A 22,768-nucleotide genomic window follows, 5' to 3' on the forward strand; every position below is an offset into this window, starting at 1 on the left:
AGTCTGCCCTGTGCCCTTTAGATGCCCCCACAGTCTGCCCCGGGCCCTATAGATGCCCCGCAGTCTGCCCTGTGCCCTGTAGATGCCCACCGTAGTCTGCCCTATAGATGCCCCCACAGTCTGCCCTGTACCCTATAGATGCCCCCCACAGTCTGCCCTGTACCCTATAGATGCCCCCACAGTCTGCCATGTACCCTATAGATGCCCCAGCAGTCTTCCCTGTAGATGCCCCCCGCAGTCTGCCCTGTAGATGCCCCTCACAGTCTGCCCTGTGCCCTGTAGATGCCCCCCCCGCTGTCTGCCCTGTAGATGCCCCCGCAGTCTGCCCTGTGCCCTGTAGATGCCCCCCCCGCAGTCTGCCCTGTAGATGCCCCCGCAGTCTGCCCTGTAGATGCCCCCCGCAGTCTGCCCTGTAGATGCCCCCCGCAGTCTGCCCTGTAGATGCCCCCCGCAGTCTGCCCTGTAGATGCCCCCCGCAGTCTGCCCTGTAGATGCCCCCCGTAGTCTGCCCTGTAGATGCCCCCCGCAGTCTGCCCTGTAGATGCCCCCGCAGTCTGCCCTGTAGATGCCCCCCGCAGTCTGCCCTGTAAATGCCCCCGCAGTCTGCCCTGTAGATGCCCCCGCTGTCTGCCCTGTAGATGCCCCCGCTGTCTGCCCTGTAGATGCCCCCGCTGTCTGCCCTGTAGATGCCCCCGCTGTCTGCCCTGTACATGCCCCCGCAGTCTGCCCTGTAGATGCCCCCGCAGTCTGCCCTGTAGATGCCCCCGCTGTCTGCCCTGTAGATGCCCCCGCTGTCTGCCCTGTAGATGCCCCCCGCAGTCTGCCCTGTGCCCTGTAGATGCCCCCCCCCGCAGTCTGCCCTGTACCCTATAGATGCCCCCACAGTCTGCCCTGTACCCTATAGATGCCCCCGCAGTCTTCCCTGTAGATGCCCCCCGCAGTCTGCCCTGTAGATGCCCCCCACAGTCTGCCCTGTGCCCTGTAGATGCCCCCCCCACAGTCTGCCCTGTAGATGCCCCCGCAGTCTGCCCTGTGCCCTGTAGATGCCCCCCCCGCAGTCTGCCCTGTGCCCTGTAGATGCCCCCCCCGCAGTCTGCCCTGTAGATGCCCCCGCAGTCTGCCCTGTAGATGCCCCCCGCAGTCTGCCCTGTAGATGCCCCCCGCAGTCTGCCCTGTAGATGCCCCCCGCAGTCTGCCCTGTAGATGCCCCCCGCAGTCTGCCCTGTAGATGCCCCCCGCAGTCTGCCCTGTAGATGCCCCCCGCAGTCTGCCCTGTAGATGCCCCCCGCAGTCTGCCCTGTAGATGCCCCCGCTGTCTGCCCTGTAGATGCCCCCCGCTGTCTGCCCTGTAGATGCCCCCGCTGTCTGCCCTGTAGATGCCCCCGCTGTTTGCCCTGTAGATGCCCCCGCTGTCTGCCCTGTAGATGCCCCCCGCTGTCTGCCCTGTAGATGCCCCCGCTGTCTGCCCTGTAGATGCCCCCGATGTCTGCCATGTAGATGCCCCCGCTGTCTGCCCTGTAGATGCCCCCGCTGTCTGCCCTGTAGATGCCCCCGCTGTCTGCCCTGTAGATGCCCCCGCTGTCTGCCCTGTAGATGCCCCCCGCAGTCTGCCCTGTAGATGCCCCCGCAGTCTGCCCTGTGCCCTGTAGATGCCCCCGCAGTCTGCCCTGTAGATGCCCCCGCTGTCTGCCCTGTAGATGCCCCCGCTGTCTGCCCTGTAGATGCCCCCGCTGTCTGCCCTGTAGATGCCCCCCGCAGTCTGCCCTGTAGATGCCCCCGCAGTCTGTTCTGTAGATGCCCCCGCAGTCTGCCCTGTGCCCTGTAGATGCCCCCGCTGTTTGCCCTGTAGATGCCCCCGCAGTCTGCCCTGTAGATGCCCCCGCTGTCTGCCCTGTAGATGCCCCCGCTGTCTGCCCTGTAGATGCCCCCGCAGTCTGCCCTGTAGATGCCCCCGCAGTCTGCCCTGTAGATGCCCCGGCAGTCTGCCCTGTAGATGCCCCCCGCAGTCTGCCCTGTAGATGCCCCCGCAGTCTGCCCTGTAGATGCCCCCGCAGTCTGCCCTGTAGATGCCCCCGCTGTCTGCCCTGTAGATGCCCCCGCAGTCTGCCCTGTAGATGCCCCCGCAGTCTGCCCTGTAGATGCCCCGGCAGTCTGCCCTGTAGATGCCCCCGCAGTCTGCCCTGTAGATGCCCCCGCAGTCTGCCCTGTAGATGCCCCCGCAGTCTGCCCTGTAGATGCCCCCGCAGTCTGCCCTGTAGATGCCCCCGCTGTCTGCCCTGTAGATGCCCCCCGCTGTCTGCCCTGTAGATGCCCCCGCAGTCTGCCCTGTAGATGCCCCCCGCTGTCTGCCCTGTAGATGCCCCCGCAGTCTGCCCTGTAGATGCCCCCCGCTGTCTGCCCTGTAGATGCCCCCGCAGTCTGCCCTGTAGATGCCCCACGCAGTCTGCCCTGTAGATGCCCCCCGCAGTCTGCCCTGTAGATGCCCCCCGCAGTCTGCCCTGTAGATGCCCCCCGCTGTCTGCCCTGTAGATGCCCCCCGCAGTCTGCCCTGTAGATGCCCCCGCAGTCTGCCCTGTAGATGCCCCCCGCAGTCTGCCCTGTAGATGCCCCCCGCTGTCTGCCCTGTAGATGCCCCCCGCAGTCTGCCCTGTAGATGCCCCCCGCTGTCTGCCCTGTAGGCACATTGTGGTGACAGTCTCCCTCCTTGTCTTGGTGCCCGCAGGGTGAGGAGACGCTGCTGGTGCCCCTGCATGCCTTCCCCGCCATGGATCTGATGGACTTTCCGTCTCACGTCAGCCTGTCCGCTGTGCCGCTCGGGCGGAGGTGAGTGCCCGCTGCCGCCATCTCCCTCCATCAAATGAATGACAAATATTGATTCATGTTTACTCTGGAGGAGAATGGGCTTCATCCCTGGATCCGCGGCCCCAGGCTGGTATGTAAATGTGCCGCCACTAATGGCAGGATGTGACCGCGGGGCCACGCTGCACCAAGCCTCACACAAAGGAGCCGTCACCGTCCGCTCCACCTGCACAACGGGACCCTCACCGTCCCCCAACTGCAGGGAGTGCCGGGGAGGTGACACGTGTGCCTCTTATAACGCTCCAGACATTACACCGTATGTGACTGATATCAGCCCCTCTTATAACGCTCCAGCACTGATATAACCCCCAGACATTACACCATATGTGACTGATATCAGCCTCTCTTATAACGCTCCAGCACTGATATAACCCCCAGACATTACACCGTATGTGACTGATATCAGCCCCTCTTATAACGCTCCAGCACTGATATAACCCCCAGACATTACATCATATGTGACTGATATCAGCCCCTCTTATAACGCTCCAGTACTGATATAACCCCCAGACATTACACCATATGTGACTGATATCAGGCTCTTATAACGCTCCAGTACTGATATAACCCCCAGACATTACATCATATGTGACTGATATCAGCCCCTCTTATAACGCTCCAGTACTGATATAACCCCCAGACATTACACCGTATGTGACTGATATCAGCCCCTCTTATAACGCTCCAGTACTGATATAACCCCAGACATTACACCATATGTGACTGATATCAGCCCCTCTTATAACGCTCCAGTACTGATATAACCCCCAGACATTACACCATATGTGACTGATATCAGCCCCTCTTATAACGCTCCAGCACTGATATAACCCCCAGACATTACATCATATGTGACTGATATCAGCCCCTCTTATAACGCTCCAGTACTGATATAACCCCCAGACATTACACCATATGTGACTGATATCAGGCTCTTATAACGCTCCAGTACTGATATAACCCCCAGACATTACATCATATGTGACTGATATCAGCCCCTCTTATAACGCTCCAGTACTGATATAACCCCCAGACATTACACCGTATGTGACTGATATCAGCCCCTCTTATAACGCTCCAGTACTGATATAACCCCAGACATTACACCATATGTGACTGATATCAGCCCCTCTTATAACGCTCCAGTACTGATATAACCCCCAGACATTACACCATATGTGACTGATATCAGCCCCTCTTATAACGCTCCAGTACTGATATAACCCCCAGACATTATACCGTATGTGACTGATATCTGCCCCTCTTATAACGCTCCAGTACTGATATAACCCCAGACATTACACCATATGTGACTGATATCAGCCCCTCTTATAACGCTCCAGTACTGATATAACCTCCAGACATTACACCATATGTGACTGATATCAGCCCCTCTTATAACGCTCCAGTACTGATATAACCCCAGACATTACACCATATGTGACTGATATCAGCCCCTCTTATAACGCTCCAGTACTGATATAACCCCAGACATTACACCATATGTGACTGATATCAGCCCCTCTTATAACGCTCCAGTACTGATATAACCCCCAGACATTACACCATATGTGACTGATATCAGCCCCTCTTATAACGCTCCAGTACTGATATAACCCCAGACATTACACCATATGTGACTGATATCAGCCCCTCTTATAACGCTCCAGTACTGATATAACCCCAGACATTACACCATATGTGACTGATATCAGCCCCTCTTATAACGCTCCAGTACTGATATAACCCCCAGACATTACACCATATGTGACTGATATCAGCCCCTCTTATAACGCTCCAGTACTGATATAACCCCCAGACATTACATCATATGTGACTGATATCAGCCTCTTATAACGCTCCAGTACTGATATAACCTCCAGACATTACACCGTATGTGACTGATATCAGCCCCTCTTATAACGCTCCAGTACTGATATAACCTCCAGACATTACACCATATGTGACTGATATCAGCCTCTTATAACGCTCCAGTACTGATATAACCCCCAGACATTACACCATATGTGACTGATATCAGCCCCTCTTATAACGCTCCAGTACTGATATAACCTCCAGACATTACACCATATGTGACTGATATCAGCCCCTCTTATAACGCTCCAGTACTGATATAACCCCCAGACATTACACCATATGTGACTGATATCAGCCTCTTATAACGCTCCAGTACTGATATAACCCCCAGACATTACACCATATGTGACTGATATCAGCCCCTCTTATAACGCTCCAGTACTGATATAACCTCCAGACATTACACCATATGTGACTGATATCAGCCCCTCTTATAACGCTCCAGTACTGATATAACCTCCAGACATTACACCATATGTGACTGATATCAGCCCCTCTTATAACGCTCCAGTACTGATATAACCTCCAGACATTACACCATATGTGACTGATATCAGCCTCTCTTATAACGCTCCAGTACTGATATAACCCCAGACATTACACCATATGTGACTGATATCAGCCCCTCTTATAACGCTCCAGTACTGATATAACCCCCAGACATTACATCATATGTGACTGATATCAGCCTCTTATAACGCTCCAGTACTGATATAACCTCCAGACATTACACCGTATGTGACTGATATCAGCCCCTCTTATAACGCTCCAGTACTGATATAACCTCCAGACATTACACCATATGTGACTGATATCAGCCTCTTATAACGCTCCAGTACTGATATAACCCCCAGACATTACACCATATGTGACTGATATCAGCCCCTCTTATAACGCTCCAGTACTGATATAACCTCCAGACATTACACCATATGTGACTGATATCAGCCCCTCTTATAACGCTCCAGTACTGATATAACCCCCAGACATTACACCATATGTGACTGATATCAGCCTCTTATAACGCTCCAGTACTGATATAACCCCCAGACATTACACCATATGTGACTGATATCAGCCCCTCTTATAACGCTCCAGTACTGATATAACCTCCAGACATTACACCATATGTGACTGATATCAGCCCCTCTTATAACGCTCCAGTACTGATATAACCTCCAGACATTACACCATATGTGACTGATATCAGCCCCTCTTATAACGCTCCAGTACTGATATAACCTCCAGACATTACACCATATGTGACTGATATCAGCCCCTCTTATAACGCTCCAGTACTGATATAACCTCCAGACATTACACCATATGTGACTGATATCAGCCCCTCTTATAACGCTCCAGTACTGATATAACCTCCAGACATTACACCATATGTGACTGATATCAGCCTCTTATAACGCTCCAGTACTGATATAACCTCCAGACATTACATCATATGTGACTGATATCAGCCTCTCTTATAACGCTCCAGTACTGATATAACCCCAGACATTACACCATATGTGACTGATATCAGCCTCTTATAACGCTCCAGTACTGATATAACCTCCAGACATTACACCATATGTGACTGATATCAGCCCCTCTTATAACGCTCCAGTACTGATATAACCTCCAGACATTACACCATATGTGACTGATATCAGCCCCTCTTATAACGCTCCAGTACTGATATAACCTCCAGACATTACACCATATGTGACTGATATCAGCCTCTTATAACGCTCCAGTACTGATATAACCTCCAGACATTACATCATATGTGACTGATATCAGCCTCTCTTATAACGCTCCAGTACTGATATAACCCCAGACATTACACCATATGTGACTGATATCAGCCTCTTATAACGCTCCAGTACTGATATAACCTCCAGACATTACACCATATGTGACTGATATCAGCCCCTCTTATAACGCTCCAGTACTGATATAACCTCCAGACATTACACCATATGTGACTGATATCAGCCCCTCTTATAACGCTCCAGTACTGATATAACCTCCAGACATTACACCATATGTGACTGATATCAGCCCCTCTTATAACGCTCCAGTACTGATATAACCTCCAGACATTACACCATATGTGACTGATATCAGCCTCTCTTATAACGCTCCAGTACTGATATAACCCCAGACATTACACCATATGTGACTGATATCAGCCCCTCTTATAACGCTCCAGTACTGATATAACCTCCAGACATTACACCATATGTGACTGATATCAGCCTCTTATAACGCTCCAGTACTGATATAATCCCAGACATTACATCATATGTGACTGATATCAGCCCCTCTTATAACGCTCCAGTACTGATATAACCCCCAGACATTACACCATATGGGACTGATATCAGCCCCTCTTATAACGCTCCAGTACTGATATAACCCCAGACATTACACCATATGTGACTGATATCAGCCCCTCTTATAACGCTCCAGTACTGATATAACCTCCAGACATTACACCATATGTGACTGATATCAGCCCCTCTTATAACGCTCCAGTACTGATATAACCTCCAGACATTACACCATATGTGACTGATATCAGCCCATCTTATAACGCTCCAGTACTGATATAACCTCCAGATATTACACCATATGTGACTGATATCAGCCCCTCTTATAACGCTCCAGTACTGATATAACCTCCAGACATTACACCATATGTGACTGATATCAGCCTCTTATAACGCTCCAGTACTGATATAACCTCCAGACATTACACCATATGTGACTGATATCAGCCCCTCTTATAACGCTCCAGTACTGATATAACCCCCAGACATTACACCATATGTGACTGATATCAGCCCCTCTTATAACGCTCCAGTACTGATATAACCTCCAGACATTACACCATATGTGACTGATATCAGCCCCTCTTATAACGCTCCAGTACTGATATAACCTCCAGACATTACACCATATGTGACTGATATCAGCCCCTCTTATAACGCTCCAGTACTGATATAACCTCCAGACATTACACCATATGTGACTGATATCAGCCTCTCTTATAACGCTCCAGTACTGATATAACCCCAGACATTACACCATATGTGACTGATATCAGCCTCTCTTATAACGCTCCAGTACTGATATAACCCCAGACATTACACCATATGTGACTGATATCAGCCCCTCTTATAACGCTCCAGTACTGATATAACCCCAGACATTACATCATATGTGACTGATATAAGCTCCTCTTATAACGCTCCAGTACTGATATAACCCCAGACATTACACCATATGTGACTGATATCAGCCCCTCTTATAACGCTCCAGTACTGATATAACCTCCAGACATTACACCATATGTGACTGATATCAGCCCCTCTTATAACGCTCCAGTACTGATATAACCTCCAGACATTACACCATATGTGACTGATATCAGCCCCTCTTATAACGCTCCAGCACTGATATAACCTCCAGACATTACACCATATGTGACTGATATCAGCCTCTTATAACGCTCCAGTACTGATATAATCCCAGACATTACACCATATGTGACTGATATCAGCCCCTCTTATAACGCTCCAGTACTGATATAACCCCCAGACATTACACCATATGTGACTGATATCAGCCCCTCTTATAACGCTCCAGTACTGATATAACCCCCAGACATTACACCATATGTGACTGATATCAGCCTCTTATAACGCTCCAGTACTGATATAACCTCCAGACATTACACCATATGTGACTGATATCAGCCCCTCTTATAACGCTCCAGTACTGATATAACCCCCAGACATTACACCATATGTGACTGATATCAGCCTCTTATAACGCTCCAGTACTGATATAACCTCCAGACATTACACCATATGTGACTGATATCAGCCCCTCTTATAACGCTCCAGTACTGATATAACCTCCAGACATTACACCATATGTGACTGATATCAGCCCCTCTTATAACGCTCCAGTACTGATATAACCTCCAGACATTACACCATATGTGACTGATATCAGCCTCTCTTATAACGCTCCAGTACTGATATAACCCCAGACATTACACCATATGTGACTGATATCAGCCCCTCTTATAACGCTCCAGCACTGATATAACCTCCAGACATTACACCATATGTGACTGATATCAGCCTCTTATAACGCTCCAGTACTGATATAATCCCAGACATTACATCATATGTGACTGATATCAGCCCCTCTTATAACGCTCCAGTACTGATATAACCCCCAGACATTACACCATATGTGACTGATATCAGCCCCTCTTATAACGCTCCAGTACTGATATAACCTCCAGACATTACACCATATGTGACTGATATCAGCCCCTCTTATAACGCTCCAGTACTGATATAACCTCCAGACATTACACCATATGTGACTGATATCAGCCCCTCTTATAACGCTCCAGTACTGATATAACCCCCAGACATTACACCATATGTGACTGATATCAGCCCCTCTTATAACGCTCCAGCACTGATATAACCCCCAGACATTACACCATATGTGACTGATATCAGCCTCTTATAACGCTCCAGTACTGATATAACCTCCAGACATTACACCATATGTGACTGATATCAGCCCCTCTTATAACGCTCCAGTACTGATATAACCTCCAGACATTACACCATATGTGACTGATATCAGCCCCTCTTATAACGCTCCAGTACTGATATAACCTCCAGACATTACACCATATGTGACTGATATCAGCCTCTCTTATAACGCTCCAGTACTGATATAACCCCAGACATTACACCATATGTGACTGATATCAGCCCCTCTTATAACGCTCCAGCACTGATATAACCTCCAGACATTACACCATATGTGACTGATATCAGCCTCTTATAACGCTCCAGTACTGATATAATCCCAGACATTACATCATATGTGACTGATATCAGCCCCTCTTATAACGCTCCAGTACTGATATAACCCCCAGACATTACACCATATGTGACTGATATCAGCCCCTCTTATAACGCTCCAGTACTGATATAACCTCCAGACATTACACCATATGTGACTGATATCAGCCCCTCTTATAACGCTCCAGTACTGATATAACCTCCAGACATTACACCATATGTGACTGATATCAGCCCCTCTTATAACGCTCCAGTACTGATATAACCTCCAGACATTACACCATATGTGACTGATATCAGCCCCTCTTATAACGCTCCAGTACTGATATAACCTCCAGACATTACACCATATGTGACTGATATCAGCCTCTCTTATAACGCTCCAGTACTGATATAACCCCAGACATTACACCATATGTGACTGATATCAGCCTCTTATAACTCTCCAGTGCTGATATAACCCCCAGACATTACACCGTATGTGACTGATATCAGCCCCTCTTATAACGCTCCAGCACTGATATAACCCCCAGACATTACACCATATGTGACTGATATCAGCCCCTCTTATAACGCTCCAGCACTGATATAACCCCCAGACATTACACCATATGTGACTGATATCAGCTCCTCTTATAACGCTCCAGTACTGATATAACCTCCAGACATTACACCATATGTGACTGATATCAGCCCCTCTTATAACGCTCCAGTACTGATATAACCCCCAGACATTACACCATATGTGACTGATATCAGCTCCTCTTATAACGCTCCAGCACTGATATAACCTCCAGACATTACACCATATGTGACTGATATCAGCCCCTCTTATAACGCTCCAGTACTGATATAACCCCCAGACATTACACCATATGTGACTGATATCAGCTCCTCTTATAACGCTCCAGCACTGATATAACCCCAGACATTACACCATATGTGACTGATATCAGCCTCTCTTATAACGCTCCAGCACTGATATAACCTCCAGACATTACATCATATGTGACTGATATCAGCACCTCTTATAACGCTCCAGTACTGATATAACCCCAGACATTACACCATATGTGACTGATATCAGCCCCTCTTATAACGCTCCAGCACTGATATAACCCCCAGACATTACACCATATGTGACTGATATCAGCCTCTCTTATAACGCTCCAGTACTGATATAACCCCAGACATTACACCATATGTGACTGATATCAGCCCCTCTTATAACGCTCCAGTACTGATATAACCCCCAGACATTACACCATATGTGACTGATATCAGCCCCTCTTATAACGCTCCAGTACTGATATAACCTCCAGACATTACACCATATGTGACTGATATCAGCCCCTCATATAACGCTCCAGTACTGATATAACCCCCAGACATTACACCATATGTGACTGATATCAGCCCCTCTTATAACGCTCCAGTACTGATATAACCTCCAGACATTACACCATATGTGACTGATATCAGCCCCTCTTATAACGCTCCAGTACTGATATAACCCCCAGACATTACACCATATGTGACTGATATCATCCCCTCTTATAACGCTCCAGTACTGATATAACCCCAGACATTACACCATATGTGACTGATATCAGCCCCTCTTATAACGCTCCAGTACTGATATAACCCCCAGACATTACACCATATGTGACTGATATCAGCCTCTTATAATGCTCCAGTACTGATATAACCCCCAGACATTACACCATATGTGACTGATATCAGCCCCTCTTATAACGTTCCAGTACTGATATAACTCCTGACATTACACCATGTGTGACTGATATCAGCCCCTCTTATAACGCTCCAGTACTGATATAACCCCCAGACATTACACCATATGTGACTGATGTCAGCCCCTCTTATAACGTTCCAGTACTGATATAACCCCCAGACATTACACCATATGTGACTGATATCAGCCCCTCTTATAACGCTCCAGTACTGATATAACCTCCAGACATTACATCATATGTGACTGATATCAGCTCTCTTATAACGCTCCAGTACTGATATAACCCCAGACATTACACCATATGTGACTGATATCAGCCCCTCTTATAACACTCCAGTACTGATATAACCCCAGACATTACACCATATGTGACTGATATCAGCCCCTCTTATAATGCTCCAGTACTGATATAACCCCCAGACATTACACCATATGTGACTGATATCATCCTCTTATAACGCTCCAGTACTGATATAACCCCCAGACATTACACCATATGTGACTGATATCACCTCTCTTATAACGCTCCAGTACTGATATAACCCCCAGACATTACATCATATGTGACTGATATCATCCTCTTATAACGCTCCAGTACTGATATAACCCCAGACATTACACCATATGTGACTGATATTAGCCCCTCTTATAACGCTCCAGTACTGATATAACCCCCAGACATTACACCATATGTGACTGATATCACCTCTCTTATAACGCTCCAGTACTGATATAACCCCAGACATTACATCATATGTGACTGATATCATCCTCTTATAACGCTCCAGTACTGATATAACCCCAGACATTACACCATATGTGACTGATATTAGCCCCTCTTATAACGCTCCAGTACTGATATAACCCCCAGACATTACACCATATGTGACTGATATCACCTCTCTTATAACGCTCCAGTACTGATATAACCCCCAGACATTACATCATATGTGACTGATATCAGCCTCTTATAACGCTCCAGTACTGATATAACCTCCAGACATTACACCATATGTGACTGATATCAGCCCCTCTTATAACGCTCCAGTACTGATATAACCCCCAGACATTACACCATATGTGACTGATATCAGCTCCTCTTATAACGCTCCAGCACTGATATAACCTCCAGACATTACACCATATGTGACTGATATCAGCCTCTCTTATAACGCTCCAGTACTGATATAACCCCAGACATTACACCATATGTGACTGATATCAGCCCCTCTTATAACGCTCCAGCACTGATATAACCCCCAGACATTACACCATATGTGACTGATATCAGCCTCTCTTATAACGCTCCAGTACTGATATAACCCCAGACATTACACCATATGTGACTGATATCAGCCCCTCTTATAACGCTCCAGTACTGATATAACCCCCAGACATTACACCATATGTGACTGATATCATCCCCTCTTATAACGCTCCAGTACTGATATAACCCCCAGACATTACACCATATGTGACTGATATCAGCCTCTTATAATGCTCCTGTACTGATATAACTCCTGACATTACACCATGTGTGACTGATATCAGCCCCTCTTATAACGCTCCAGTACTGATATAACCCCCAGACATTACACCATATGTGACTGATATCAGCCCCTCTTATAACGCTCCAGTACTGATATAACCTCCAGACATTACATCATATGTGACTGATATCAGCTCTCTTATAACGCTCCAGTACTGATATAACCCCAGACATTACACCATATGTGACTGATATCAGCCCCTCTTATAACACTCCAGTACTGATATAACCCCAGACATTACACCATATGTGACTGATATCAGCCCCTCTTATAATGCTCCAGTACTGATATAACCCCCAGACATTACACCATATGTGACTGATATCATCCTCTTATAACGCTCCAGTACTGATATAACCCCAGACATTACACCATATGTGACTGATATCACCTCTCTTATAACGCTCCAGTACTGATATAACCCCCAGACATTACATCATATGTGACTGATATCAGCCTCTTATAACGCTCCAGTACTGATATAACCTCCAGACATTACACCATATGTGACTGATATCAGCCCCTCTTATAACGCTCCAGTACTGATATAACCTCCAGACATTACATCATATGTGACTGATATCAGCCTCTTATAACGCTCCAGTACTGATATAACCCCCAGACATTACACCATATGTGACTGATATCAGCCTCTTATAACGCTCCAGTACTGATATAACCCCCAGACATTACACCATATGTGACTGATATCAGCCCCTCTTATAACGCTCCAGTACTGATATAACCTCCAGACATTACACCATATGTGACTGATATCAGCCCCTCTTATAACGCTCCAGTACTGATATAACCTCCAGACATTACACCATATGTGACTGATATCAGCCCCTCTTATAACGCTCCAGTACTGATATAACCCCCAGACATTACATCATATGTGACTGATATCAGCCCCTCTTATAACGCTCCAGTACTGATATAACCCCAGACATTACACCATATGTGACTGATATCAGCCTCTTATAATGCTCCAGTACTGATATAACTCCTGACATTACACCATGTGTGACTGATATCAGCCCCTCTTATAACGCTCCAGTACTGATATAACCTCCAGACATTACACCATATGTGACTGATATCAGCCCCTCTTATAACGCTCCAGTACTGATATAACCTCCAGACATTACATCATATGTGACTGATATCAGCCCCTCTTATAACGCTCCAGTACTGATATAACCTCCAGACATTACACCATATGTGACTGATATCTGCCCCTCTTATAACGCTCCAGTACTGATATAACCTCCAGACATTACATCATATGTGACAATATCAGCCCCTCTTATAACGCTCCAGTACTGATATAACCCCAGACATTACACCATATGTGACTGATATCAGCCCCTCTTATAACACTCCAGTACTGATATAACCCCAGACATTACACCATATGTGACTGATATCAGCCCCTCTTATAATGCTCCAGTACTGATATAACCCCCAGACATTACACCATATGTGACTGATATCAGCCCCTATTATAACGCTCCAGTACTGATATAACCTCCAGACATTACATCATATGTGACTGATATCAGCCCCTCTTATAACGCTCCAGTACTGATATAACCTCCAGACATTACACCATATGTGACTGATATCAGCCCCTCTTATAACGCTCCAGTACTGATATAACCTCCAGACATTACACCATATGTGACTGATATCAGCCCCTCTTATAACGCTCCAGTACTGATATAACCCCCAGACATTACATCATATGTGACTGATATCAGCCCCTCTTATAACGCTCCAGTACTGATATAACCTCCAGACATTACACCATATGTGACTGATATCAGCCTCTCTTATAACGCTCCAGTACTGATATAACCCCCAGACATTACACCATATGTGACTGATATCAGCCTCTTATAACTCTCCAGTGCTGATATAACCCCCAGACATTACACCATATGTGACTGATATCAGCCCCTCTTATAACGCTCCAGTACTGATATAACCCCCAGACATTACACCATATGTGACTGATATCAGCCCCTCTTATAACGCTCCAGTACTGATATAACCCCCAGACATTACACCATATGTGACTGATATCAGCCCCTCTTATAACGCTCCAGTACTGATATAACCTCCAGACATTACATCATATGTGACTGATATCAGCCCCTCTTATAACGCTCCAGCACTGATATAACCCCCAGACATTACACCATATGTGACTGATATCAGCTCCTCTTATAACGCTCCAGTACTGATATAACCTCCAGACATTACACCATATGTGACTGATATCAGCTCCTCTTATAACGCTCCAGCACTGATATAACCTCCAGACATTACACCATATGTGACTGATATCAGCCCCTCTTATAACGCTCCAGTACTGATATAACCCCCAGACATTACACCATATGTGACTGATATCAGCCTCTCTTATAACGCTCCAGTACTGATATAACCCCAGACATTACACCATATGTGACTGATATCAGCCCCTCTTATAACGCTCCAGCACTGATATAACCCCCAGACATTACACCATATGTGACTGATATCATCCCCTCTTATAACGCTCCAGTACTGATATAACCCCAGACATTACACCATATGTGACTGATATCAGCCCCTCTTATAACGCTCCAGTACTGATATAACCCCCAGACATTACACCATATGTGACTGATATCAGCCTCTTATAATGCTCCAGTACTGATATAACTCCTGACATTACACCATGTGTGACTGATATCAGCCCCTCTTATAACGCTCCAGTACTGATATAACCCCCAGACATTACACCATATGTGACTGATATCAGCCCCTCTTATAACGCTCCAGTACTGATATAACCCCCAGACATTACACCATATGTGACTGATATCAGCCTCTTATAATGCTCCAGTACTGATATAACTCCTGACATTACACCATGTGTGACTGATATCAGCCCCTCTTATAACGCTCCAGTACTGATATAACCCCCAGACATTACACCATATGTGACTGATATCAGCCTCTTATAATGCTCCTGTACTGATATAACTCCTGACATTACACCATGTGTGACTGATATCAGCCCCTCTTATAACGTTCCAGTACTGATATAACCCCAGACATTACACCATATGTGACTGATATCAGCCTCTTATAATGCTCCAGTACTGATATAACTCCTGACATTACACCATGTGTGACTGATATCAGCCCCTCTTATAACGCTCCAGTACTGATATAACCTCCAGACATTACACCATATGTGACTGATATCAGCCCCTCTTATAACGCTCCAGTACTGATATAACCTCCAGACATTACATCATATGTGACTGATATCAGCCCCTCTTATAACGCTCCAGTACTGATATAACCCCAGACATTACATCATATGTGACTGATATCAGCCTCTTATAACGCTCCAGTACTGATATAACCCCAGACATTACACCATATGTGACTGATATCAGCTCTCTTATAACGCTCCAGTACTGATATAACCCCAGACATTACACCATATGTGACTGATATCAGCCCCTCTTATAACACTCCAGTACTGATATAACCCCAGACATTACACCATATGTGACTGATATCAGCCCCTCTTATAATGCTCCAGTACTGATATAACCCCCAGACATTACACCATATGTGACTGATATCATCCTCTTATAACGCTCCAGTACTGATATAACCCCAGACATTACACCATATGTGACTGATATTAGCCCCTCTTATAACGCTCCAGTACTGATATAACCCCCAGACATTACACCATATGTGACTGATATCAGCCTCTTATAATGCTCCAGTACTGATATAACCCCCAGACATTACACCATATGTGACTGATATCAGCCCCTCTTATAACGCTCCAGTACTGATATAACCCCCAGACATTACACCATATGTGACTGATATCAGCCTCTTATAATGCTCCAGTACTGATATAACCCCCAGACATTACACCATATGTGACTGATATCAGCCCCTCTTATAACGCTCCAGTACTGATATAACCTCCAGACATTACATCATATGTGACTGATATCAGCCCCTCTTATAACGCTCCAGTACTGATATAACCTCCAGACATTACATCATATGTGACTGATATCAGCCCCTCTTATAATGCTCCAGTACTGATATAACCTCCAGACATTACACCATATGTGACTGATATCAGCCTCTTATAACGCTCCAGTACTGATATAACCTCCAGACATTACACCATATGTGACTGATATCAGCCCCTCTTATAACGCTCCAGTACTGATATAACCTCCAGACATTACACCATATGTGACTGATATCAGCCCCTCTTATAACGCTCCAGTGCTGATATAACCTCCAGACATTACATCATATGTGACTGATATCAGCCCCTCTTATAATGCTCCAGTACTGATATAACCTCCAGACATTACACCATATGTGACTGATATCAGCCCTCTTATAATGCTCCAGTACTGATATAACCTCCAGACATTACACCATATGTGACTGATATCAGCCTCTCTTATAACGCTCCAGTACTGATATAACCTCCAGACATTACACCATATGTGACTGATATCAGCCCCTCTTATAACGCTCCAGTACTGATATAACCTCCAGACATTACACCATATGTGACTGATATCAGCCCCTCTTATAATGCTCCAGTACTGATATAACCTCCAGACATTACACCATATGTGACTGATATCAGCCCTCTTATAACGCTCCAGTACTGATATAACCCCCAGACATTACACCATATGTGACTGATATCAGCCTCTTATAACGCTCCAGTACTGATATAACCCCCAGACATTACATCATATGTGACTGATATCAGCCCCTCTTATAACGCTCCAGTACTGATATAACCCCAGACATTACACCATATGTGACTGATATCAGCCCCTCTTATAATGCTCCAGTACTGATATAACCTCCAGACATTACACCATATGTGACTGATATCAGCCTCTTATAACGCTCCAGTACTGATATAACCTCCAGACATTACACCATATGTGACTGATATCAGCCCCTCTTATAACGCTCCAGTACTGATATAACCCCCAGACATTACACCATATGTGACTGATATCAGCCCCTCTTATAACGCTCCAGTACTGATATAACCCCCAGACATTACACCATATGTGACTGATATCAGCCCCTCTTATAACGCTCCAGTACTGATATAACCTCCAGACATTACACCATATGTGACTGATATCAGCCTCTTATAACGCTCCAGTACTGATATAACCTCCAGACATTACACCATATGTGACTGATATCAGCCCCTCTTATAACGCTCCAGTACTGATATAACCCCCAGACATTACACCATATGTGACTGATATCAGCCTCTTATAACGCTCCAGTACTGATATAACCTCCAGACATTACACCATATGTGACTGATATCAGCCCCTCTTATAACGCTCCAGTACTGATATAACCTCCAGACATTACACCATATGTGACTGATATCAGCCCCTCTTATAATGCTCCAGTACTGATATAACCTCCAGACATTACACCATATGTGACTGATATCAGCCCCTCTTATAACGCTCCAGTGCTGATATAACCTCCAGACATTACATCATATGTGACTGATATCAGCCCCTCTTATAATGCTCCAGTACTGATATAACCTCCAGACATTACACCATATGTGACTGATATCAGCCCTCTTATAATGCTCCAGTACTGATATAACCTCCAGACATTACACCATATGTGACTGATATCAGCCCCTCTTATAATGCTCCAGTACTGATATAACCTCCAGACATTACACCATATGTGACTGATATCAGCCCTCTTATAACGCTCCAGTACTGATATAACCCCCAGACATTACACCATATGTGACTGATATCAGCCTCTTATAACGCTCCAGTACTGATATAACCCCCAGACATTACATCATATGTGACTGATATCAGCCCCTCTTATAACGCTCCAGTACTGATATAACCTCCAGACATTACACCATATGTGACTGATATCAGCCCCTCTTATAACGCTCCAGTACTGATATATCCTCCAGACATTACACCATATGTGACTGATATCAGCCCCTCTTATAACGCTCCAGTACTGATATAACCTCCAGACATTACACCATATGTGACGGATATCAGCCCCTCTTATAATGCTCCAGTACTGATATAACCCCCAGACATTACATCATATGTGACTGATATCAGCTCCTCTTATAACGCTCCAGTGCTGATATAACCCCCAGACATTACATCATGTGTGACTGATATCAGCCTTCTTATAATGCTCCAGTACTGATATAACCTCCAGACATTACATCATATGTGACTGATATCAGCCTTCTTATAATGCTCCAGTACTGATATAACCTCCAGACATTACATCATATGTGACTGATATCAGCCCCTCTTATAACGCTCCAGTACTGATATAACCCCCAGACATTACACCATATGTGACTGATATCAGCCTCTTATAACGCTCCAGTACTGATATAACCCCCAGACATTACATCATATGTGACTGATATCAGCCCCTCTTATAACGCTCCAGTACTGATATAACCCCCAGACATTACACCATATGTGACTGATATCGGCCCCTCTTATAACGCTCCAGTACTGATATAACCCCAGACATTACACCATATGTGACTGATATCAGCCTCTTATAACGCTCCAGTACTGATATAACCCCAGACATTACACCATATGTGACTGATATCGGCCCCTCTTATAACGCTCCAGTACTGATATAACCCCCAGACATTACACCGTATGTGACTGATATCAGCCCTCTCTTATAACGCTCCAGTACTGATATAACCCCCAGACATTACATCATATGTGACTGATATCAGCCCCTCTTATAACGCTCCAGTACTGATATAACCTCCAGACATTACATCATATGTGACTGATATCAGCCCCTCTTATAACGCTCCAGTACTGATATAACCCCCAGACATTACACCGTATGTGACTGATATCAGCCCCTCTTATAACGCTCCAGTACTGATATAACCCCCAGACATTACATCATATGTGACTGATATCAGCCCCTCTTATAACGCTCCAGTACTGATATAACCCCCAGACATTACATCATATGTGACTGATATCAGCCCCTCTTATAACGCTCCAGTACTGATATAACCTCCAGACATTACACCATATGTGACTGATATCAGCCCCTCTTATAACGCTCCAGTACTTATATAACCCCAGACATTACACCATATGTGACTGATATCAGCCCCTCTTATAACGCTCCAGTACTGATATAACCCCCAGACATTACATCATATGTGACTGATATCAGCCCCTCTTATAACGCTCCAGTACTGATATAACCTCCAGACATTACACCATATGTGACTGATATCAGCCCCTCTTATAACGCTCCAGTACTGATATAACCCCCAGACATTACATCATATGTGACTGATATCAGCCCCTCTTATAACGCTCCAGTACTGATATAACCCCCAGACATTACACCATATGTGACTGATATCGGCCCCTCTTATAACGCTCCAGTACTGATATAACCCCAGACATTACACCATATGTGACTGATATCAGCCTCTTATAACGCTCCAGTACTGATATAACCCCAGACATTACACCATATGTGACTGATATCAGCCTCTCTTATAACGCTCCAGTACTGATATAACCCCCAGATATTACACCATATGTGACTGATATCAGCCTCTTATAACGCTCCAGTACTGATATAACCTCCAGACATTACACCATATGTGACTGATATCAGCCCCTCTTATAACGCTCCAGTACTGATATAACCTCCAGACATTACACCATATGTGACTGATATCAGCCCCTCTTATAACGCTCCAGTACTGATATAACCCCAGACATTACACCATATGTGACTGATATCAGCCTCTTATAACGCTCCAGTACTGATATAACCCCAGACATTACATCATATGTGACTGATATCAGCCCCTCTTATAACGCTCCAGTACTGATATAACCCCCAGACATTACATCATATGTGACTGATATCAGCCCCTCTTATAACGCTCCAGTACTGATATAACCTCCAGACATTACACCATATGTGACTGATATCAGCCCCTCTTATAACGCTCCAGTACTGATATAACCCCAGACATTACACCATATGTGACTGATATCAGCCTCTTATAACGCTCCAGTACTGATATAACCCCAGACATTACATCATATGTGACTGATATCAGCCTCTTATAACGCTCCAGTACTGATATAACCCCAGACATTACATCATATGTGACTGATATCAGCCCCTCTTATAACGCTCCAGTACTGATATAACCTCCAGACATTACATCATATGTGACTGATATCAGCCCCTCTTATAATGCTCCAGTACTGATATAACCCCAGACATTACACCATATGTGACTGATATCAGCCCCTCTTATAACGCTCCAGTACTGATATAACCCCAGACATTACACCATATGTGACTGATATCAGCCCCTCTTATAATGCTCCAGTACTGATATAACCTCCAGACATTACACCGTATGTGACTGATATCAGCCCCTCTTATAACGCTCCAGTACTGATATATCCCCCAGACATTACATCATATGTGACTGATATCGGCCCCTCTTATAACGCTCCAGTACTGATATAACCCCCAGACATTACACCATATGTGACTGATATCAGCACCTCATATAACGCTCCAGTACTGATATAACCCCCAGACATTACATCATATGTGACTGATATCAGCCCCTCTTATAACGCTCCAGTACTGATATAACCCCCAGACATTACACCATATGTGACTGATATCGGCCCCTCTTATAACGCTCCAGTACTGATATAACCCCAGACATTACACCATATGTGACTGATATCAGCCTCTTATAACGCTCCAGTACTGATATAACCTCCAGACATTACACCATATGTGACTGATATCAGCCCCTCTTATAACGCTCCAGTACTGATATAACCTCCAGACATTACATCATATGTGACTGATATCAGCCCCTCTTATAACGCTCCAGTACTGATATAACCCCCAGACATTACACCATATGTGACTGATATCGGCCCCTCTTATAACGCTCCAGTACTGATATATCCCCCAGACATTACACCATATGTGACTGATATCGGCCCCTCTTATAACGCTCCAGTACTGATATAACCCCCAGACATTACACCATATGTGACTGATATCAGCCCCTCTTATAACGCTCCAGTACTGATATAACCCCCAGATATTACACCATATGTGACTGATATCAGCACCTCTTATAACGCTCCAGTACTGATATAACCTCCAGACATTACACCATATGTGACTGATATCAGCCCCTCTTATAACGCTCCAGTACTGATATAACCTCCAGACATTACACCATATGTGACTGATATCAGCACCTCATATAACGCTCCAGTACTGATATAACCCCCAGACATTACATCATATGTGACTGATATCAGCCCCTCTTATAACGCTCCAGTACTGATATAACCCCCAGACATTACACCATATGTGACTGATATCGGCCCCTCTTATAACGCTCCAGTACTGATATAACCCCAGACATTACACCATATGTGACTGATATCAGCCTCTTATAACGCTCCAGTACTGATATAACCCCCAGACATTACACCATATGTGACTGATATCGGCCCCTCTTATAACGCTCCAGTACTGATATAACCCCCAGACATTACACCATATGTGACTGATATCAGCCCCTCTTATAACGCTCCAGTACTGATATAACCCCCAGATATTACACCATATGTGACTGATATCAGCACCTCTTATAACGCTCCAGTACTGATATA

At 45.4% G+C, this 22,768-nt stretch overlaps 1 protein-coding gene across 1 annotated transcript in view; it reads left to right on the forward strand.

The window, feature by feature from the left end:
• Positions 1-22,768, forward strand: part of CFAP221 (cilia and flagella associated protein 221) — a 204,972-nt gene that overhangs the window by 43,555 nt on the left and 138,649 nt on the right. The window contains exon 6 of the mRNA XM_069732565.1: positions 2,723-2,823. Coding sequence (XP_069588666.1) covers positions 2,723-2,823 — 101 coding nt within the window. The remainder of the gene's footprint in view (positions 1-2,722; positions 2,824-22,768) is intronic.

Source organism: Ranitomeya imitator, chromosome 7, assembly GCF_032444005.1.
Source record: "Ranitomeya imitator isolate aRanImi1 chromosome 7, aRanImi1.pri, whole genome shotgun sequence".
Lineage (NCBI taxonomy): Eukaryota > Metazoa > Chordata > Amphibia > Anura > Dendrobatidae > Ranitomeya > Ranitomeya imitator.